Source organism: Onychostruthus taczanowskii, unplaced genomic scaffold (assembly GCF_017590055.1).
Source record: "Onychostruthus taczanowskii isolate IOZ18803 unplaced genomic scaffold, ASM1759005v1 scaffold89, whole genome shotgun sequence".
Classification (NCBI taxonomy): domain Eukaryota; kingdom Metazoa; phylum Chordata; class Aves; order Passeriformes; family Passeridae; genus Onychostruthus; species Onychostruthus taczanowskii.
This window is the reverse complement of record NW_024506882.1, coordinates 1758140-1764549: the sequence shown is the minus strand read 5'-3', so window position 1 is coordinate 1764549 and position 6410 is coordinate 1758140. Positions and strand designations below refer to the sequence as shown.

At 51.3% G+C, this 6410-nt stretch overlaps 2 protein-coding genes across 2 annotated transcripts in view; both read left to right on the top strand.

Annotated features, from left to right (window-relative positions):
• The first annotated feature begins 63 nt into the window (after positions 1 to 63).
• On the top strand, positions 64 to 2252 carry PIGW (phosphatidylinositol glycan anchor biosynthesis class W). The gene is made up of 2 exons (XM_041425271.1): positions 64 to 196; positions 713 to 2252. The coding sequence occupies exon 2, from the start codon at positions 727 to 729 to the stop codon at positions 2245 to 2247; it is 1521 nt and encodes a 506-aa protein (XP_041281205.1). The 5' UTR covers positions 64 to 196; positions 713 to 726; the 3' UTR covers positions 2248 to 2252.
• Positions 2253 to 6148: 3896 nt separating this feature from the next.
• GGNBP2 (gametogenetin binding protein 2) overlaps positions 6149 to 6410 on the top strand; it is a 17472-nt gene continuing 17210 nt past the window's right edge. The window contains exon 1 of the mRNA XM_041425268.1: positions 6149 to 6237. The gene's annotated coding sequence lies outside the window, so the exon portion shown is untranslated. The remainder of the gene's footprint in view (positions 6238 to 6410) is intronic.

The window sequence follows — 6410 nt, the reverse complement described above, 5'->3', positions numbered from 1 at the left end:
TCACTTCGGCCCCGCTTTACCGGGACCGGCTTCATCCGGCCCCGCTTTACCAGAACCGGCTTTACCCGACCCCGCTTCACCCCGGCCCCGTTTTGCCCCGGCTTTACCCCGGGCCCGGCTTCACCCGCGGCCGCCTCTCCCGCCCTCACGGCCCCGCCGCTCCGGCCCCACAGCGCCATCCGTGCCCCCGCTCCCGGTAAGCTCCCGCGGCTGAGCACAACCCCTGATTAATTCACGCTTTTTCCATCCCGCGGGGTTCTCCTGCTGCTGTAAAAAGGCACCCGGGGGCTGCGGCTGCTGGTTGTACTCACCAGGCAGCACGAAGTTCTGTAGGAGCACGTTTTTACATATCTGTGCCATTTGCACCATAGAGGATGTGGCAAAGTACGTTCTACGGAGCAGTACGATTATTCGCCGTGTGAATATTCGGTGGAATATTTGATGTTTAGAGATCTCCCTCCAAAATGTACGAAGCATCTTGTTGGATGTAAAATCAGGATGTAAAAGCAGGATATAAAATGCTGGAGCTTCCTCGAGCCTGTGCCTGTCCTTGGCTTCCCAGGCCAGCTCCAGTGCTGCTCTGTGTTCTTTAAATTCAAAAGCAATTCAGTAACTCCTGAAATCAACGTTGTTTTAATGAACTGGTTCATTTTTAAGGAGTTCTGAGACCCGTTTTACAAAGCTACCTCAAGTTCACGTATTGTGTTTTCAGAGGAAGGAAGAAGAATGTCCCAAAAGCAGCTGAAAGAAGCCTTTATCAGCAATCTGAACGGAACGAGTTTGCTGGAAATTACTGCAGGCTTGTCCCTGCCTCCACTGTGCCTGCTCTGCAGAGGGCTCCTCCTGATCCTGTACTACCTGCACCACGGAAAACCTGTAAGCTCAAGGAAGTACAGCCTGCTGCTGGACTTCTTGGTGCTGGTGTCTCCTCTCGTGTTCTCCTGCACTGTCTTGTCTCCAATCATCTTTTTCATACCGGTTATCCTTGCTGCCTTCTGTGCCGGAATATTTTCCAAAATATACAGCCAGACAAAACGGGAGGCCAGAGCTCCCTTTGGGCAAATTGTGAAAGAATTCCAGAAGGCCTGCTTGGACCCCGAGTGCATTCCAGCAATAACTGTGTTCCGTGTTTATGTCAACGTGCTGACATCCATCAGCATTCTGGCCGTGGATTTCCCGCAGTATCCCCGGCGATACGCCAAGGCCGAGACCTACGGCACCGGAGCCATGGATTTCGGCGTGGGAGCCTTCATCTTTGGAAATGCTCTCGTTTGCCCTGAGCTTCGGCAGAAGGCTCACACGGCGCAGCCCAGGTTCTCCAGCCTGGCCAGGCAGGCGTTTTCCGTGTGGCCGCTGATTTCCCTCGGCGCGGGGCGGCTGCTGAGCGTTAAATCCATCGAGTACCACGAGCACACCTCGGAGTACGGGGTGCACTGGAACTTCTTCTTTACCTTGGCACTGGTGAGACTCGCAGCCTCTCTGCTTTTAGCCATATTCCCCAAACACAAGGCTTGGCTTGTGGCTCTAGCTGTGGCTGTGCTTTACCAGCTCCTCCTCAGCACTACCTCTCTGAAGACGTTCATCCTGCACGGCAGCGACGGCCGCGGCTCCCGGCTCGGCTTCCTGGATGCCAACCGGGAAGGGCTGTTCTCCCTCTTTGGCTACCTGGCCATCTACCTGGCGAGCGTGCAGGTGGGGCTGTGGCTGCTGCAGCGCAGGAGCTCGGTGAGGGGCTGGCTGGAAGCCCTCGGGGGGCTGGCCCTGGCCGTTGTGGTGCTGTCGGCGTCGCTGTGGCTGTGCCAGGCGTGCACGGAGCCCGTGTCCCGCCGCGTGGCCAACCTGCCCTTCTGCACCTGGGTGCTCGCCCACTGCCTGCTGCTGCTGGGCTTCTTTGTGCTCGCTGACCTCGCCCTGGTGTTCACAAAGCTGCTGGTCAAGGGGTCCAGCGTGCCCTGCTGCTGGAAGGTTGTGCAGCCCCCCGATTCCGGGAAAAAGCACGGAATGGAGGCCGAGCCGGCGGGGAGGCAAGACAAGCTGTCACAGCTGTGCCTGATTAGTGCTATTAACAAAAATCAGTTACTGTTTTTCTTGCTAGCGAATGTTATGACTGGTGCTGTGAACATCCTGATAGACACAATCCACAGCAAGGCTGCCTTTGCGTTATGCGTACTGCACTTGTACATGTTTTTTAACTGTTTAATTGTGTATGTGTTGCATGCCAGAAATATAGTATTAAAGTTTTGGTGATTCCACTTTGGCTGAGTGGACTGGCTGGACTTTGTTTGCTGTAGTTGAATGATGGTATTTAATGGAAAAATTAGTATTTTTCCTGGATGTGTTGCAATAATTTATAATTTAGCAGAGCTTTTTATTATTTAGTGTTGATTACTCTCTAATGGTTCATTTTACCAAATTATGCAGTTGATGATCTTACCTGTTGGGAGTTGTTGCACATTATCCTGAAAACGTAGGTTTGGAGATTGCTGAATATTCCTGCTGCTCCTGAGAGTAAATTGTATTTACAGTTAGTGAACTGTGTTCATACCCAAAGAATTAGATAACAAGGCAGAGCAGAAACCAGATGAAAAGTAAGATGAGGAGTAATTATATGGAGAGAGAGGCCTAGCTGTGTCAAGATTTACCTAGTTAAGGCCCTTGCATAAATAATAGATAAGAATAATTCTTTATAGCAAATGTATTGAATAAGTGGATACTTGAAAATGTTTTGGCCCCAGTCCTGCAGAGACTTATGCATATGCTTGACTTTGATGGTAGTAATTGTGGAATGTTAATCATATACTGAAACCTAAATTAGCCTTTGAATTAAAGCTAAATTTTACTTCCATCCCCACTGATGAATATAAATGAAGACCTGAGATAAAATGTGATGCTCTGAAGGATAAACTCAACTGCAGATGAATTCATAAAGCAGTTGTTGGAGGTTGTGGTGCAGGTAATAAGAGCAACACTTCATAAGAAAATACAAAGATACCAAGTGCTCCAACCTGCAGACCAGCACATTGAATACTGTATTTTGCCAGCTGTCTCCAAGGGGGGACATTTGGTGTCAATTTTTATTAGCAAACAAACAGGGTGCAGATGGAAAGAAGTGCAGTGCACTGGGTTGGGGTTCTGGCAATGGCTTGAGAAGGGAACTGCTCAGCTTCTCAGTCTTCCTTGCAAGGCCAGAGCAGAGCACCCTCTGTGCTCCCTTTCCTGACTGTGACAGTTCTTCCCGACCTCATAAAGTTGTTGGGAAGAGAAATACACTTTAAACTTGTGAGGAATTCAATAATGGGATATAAATACTTTAGGAGTAGAATACCAATGGTAGTTGATGATAGATGTCCAGTGTCAGTGGAGTTACAGCAGTACACATGGGCCTTATTTCATATTTCTCCTTGTCTATCACAAGTGATGAATCAAACCTTTGGAGAGTAAGCCTCTAAATCAGATTCCTTAAGACAGACATGGTGTGGAAGAGTCATACATTTATTAAGTTTTCCAAGCCCCTGGCCAGCAAAAAGGTAAAGTCTGAGGATTACAGGCTGTGGCCATGCTGAGTTCATGCTTGTTTGCTTGCAGCTTAAAGCCATGTAGTCCTGAGGATTAAAGCAAACCAGCCTGTATTATCCTGGGGACAGATGCAAGAACTGGCAACAACCTCTTAGAAACAGTTGTCAGTTTACAGCAGAGTTTTCTGGTAACTGGTGGATGTGTTTATTTTAAAACACTTCCTAGACTTGCCTAGGGAAGAAAGGTCTCCCTCGTGAACGAACTGGCACTACTCATTTATGCAAAATCACTCATGGATATTTATTTTTGAAATATTTAAAGCCCAGGACCTGCAGTGAGTTCTGCCTGTGAGCACAAGCCTGTCGGTGTGATTCAGAACGAGCTGGGTGTGACAGGCAGAGCTGTGTCTGGACAAGCACAGGGCACCCAGCTGCCAACTGCACTGGCTGAAGCTGGCAGGACGTGGGAGGGCTGGTGGTGCCAGTTCCAGGGCTGCAGCTGTGCTTGCCACAACAGCAGCCAGCCCAGGGGATCACCTGAGTGAGAACAGCCCTCTCACCAAGGCCAGCTTCTCATCCTGAGACTTCTCCTGCTTCTAAAGGCCTGAGGAGTGAGTTAGAGGTTGTAGCCAGGTAGCTTTGGTCTCTGCTGCCAGGCAGCAAGTGACGCAAAGAGAGGACATGGCCTCAAGCTGCACCAGGTTGGACATCAGGAGGGGTTTCTCCATGGAAGTGTGGTCAGGCACTGGAAGGTGTCCAAGGAATGACTGCATGTGGCACTCAGTGCTCTGGGCTGGTTCACAAAGTGTGGATCGGTCACAGGTTTGGCTTGGTGGTCTCAGAGGTCTTTTCCAACCTAAATGATTCTGGGATTCTGTGGGCTGTTCACCAGTGAATTCATGAGAGACAATTCTCATTGCCTGCTGTCGATAACAAATGCAGAGAGCTCTGCCCTGAAGCAGCCGGTGCAGTTGTGAATGCTGAGTGTTCAGCCTGTGAACACAAGATAATTGCCCAGGCCTCTGAAAGAACCCAGAGATGCAAGCGAGCATCCTTTGATCACAGGAGAAGCAAACAGCTCTGTTTGGGTTTGAAAAGACGTGGAAAGTGAACACTGGGACACTGCTGCTCTCCACACACCTCCACAGCTGAAGGAAAAGGAACTCTGCATTTCACTTCACTCTGGGCTCTGTTTAGACAAAGAACCCTTTGTACAGATTAAAGGTGGATTTTTTTTAAATCAGAAATTTTTATTTAGTTGTTACAGAATGAGTAAAAATTTAAGATATTTGAAGTAGGGAGACATGGTGGTTCAACCATCATGTGTCACCTACTTCAACAATAGTAAAGCAGAGGAAAACAGAAATTGTTTTCCTTTGCTGCCATAATTCCACCAAATTACCTTTCTGTAGGGCTGCAGGGTAGAAAAATGCTGGGATATGGTGAGAGAGTAGAGCTGATTACATTTATCCTTAACTTTTTATTAAACATCACTAACTCCTTAACACATCTCATTATTTTAAGGATCAACTCCTCTCCCAGCTGCAGTGGTGTCTCTTTTGAAGTCAGAAGCTACCCCGAAGATTCCAGGCAGTATCCTATTTCAAAGCCACACTGTCCCAGAGAACAGGTATTTCTTCCAGGCAAATGAGCACAGGAAGGGGCTGGCTGCCTTTCCACCGCCTTGGAGATAACAAAACAAGCCACGTGTTCCAGCGACTTAAAAAAAACATTAAAAATCCATGGATAAAAATGGTATTAATGGTGCTTTTTGCATCAATGTGCGCTCCAAGAACACAGAACCTGGGACAATGCTGCTGTTGTTGTGGGAGGGAGGAGTGACACGGGAAAGCACATCCCTAAATTCATCTCTGCTCGTAACAAACCCCAGCTTTCTGCTGCAGAAAACCACGAACACACCGGCTGCTGTTCCCGTTACAGCTGCTGCACGAGGAGCTCGAGTAAATCAGCTCCTCCACTAAAAATCGTTCTCATGCAGACACAAGAAAGAATCCTGCTCCTTTATTACCTCCCCTGCATTTTCTTGTGAGGGCTTTAGTGCCTATATCCATACACAACAAGAATGAACAGGCCAGCCGTATTATTCAGTAGTTCAAGAAAGACTCTGGCTTCGTTGTTTTTTAATTTTTTTTTTTTTTTGGGCTGCTTAATGTAGGCAGCCACAGGATTTCGGGCTGGCTGCACTGGGGCGCTGCAGGCGCCGAGCAGAGCTGTTAAATCCTGCCCTGCCTGGCTCGGCACCAGCGCTGAGGGCTGAGCCGCGTTTGATGCCGGGGCAGCGTCTGAGGCGGAGAATTTAGCGAGCCCCAAGGACACCGAGCCCAGCGCTTATCCGGGCACAGGACACCCCAAAATCTCCTCCTCCCCGTGCCTCAGAGCGTTGAGCTCAGCGCGTTTTTATCAGCCCGCGCTCCCGGCGGGGCCGTTCGCACCCGCGCTAACGCCCGGCCCGGCCCCGCTCGTTGTAACCCCCAACGCTCCAGGGCCGCCACCCGCCCCCGGCCCAACCGCCGGTCCGGGAGCCGTTCCTGGCACCGCCGGGAGCCGTTCCCGACAGCCGCGGGCACAGCCCCGCGTCCCTCCCGGCCGCCCGGAGCGGCCGCTGCGCCCCGCGGGGGCGGGCAGGGAGGAGGCGGCTCCGGGACCCGCGGTGCCGCCCGCCTGTCACAGCGCCCGGGCCGCCCAGCGCCGCCAGCAGCCGGTAAGGGCCCGCCGGCCGCGGGGCAGCGCTCCCGGAGGGGGCGAGGGTAGGGGAGGCAGCATGGGGTCCGCCCCGCCGCGTCGGGTGGCTCCCCGCCAGCGCAGCCCCGCGTGGGGAGCCGGGCGAGGCCGCGCAGCAACGGGAGGAAGGGGTGGGTCTGCCGGGGCAGCTGT

Excerpts from the sequence above, each read along its gene's own strand:
- PIGW (XM_041425271.1), top strand. The coding sequence starts at position 727 with ATGTCCCAAAAGCAGCTGAAAGAAGCCTTTATCAGCAATCTGAACGGA.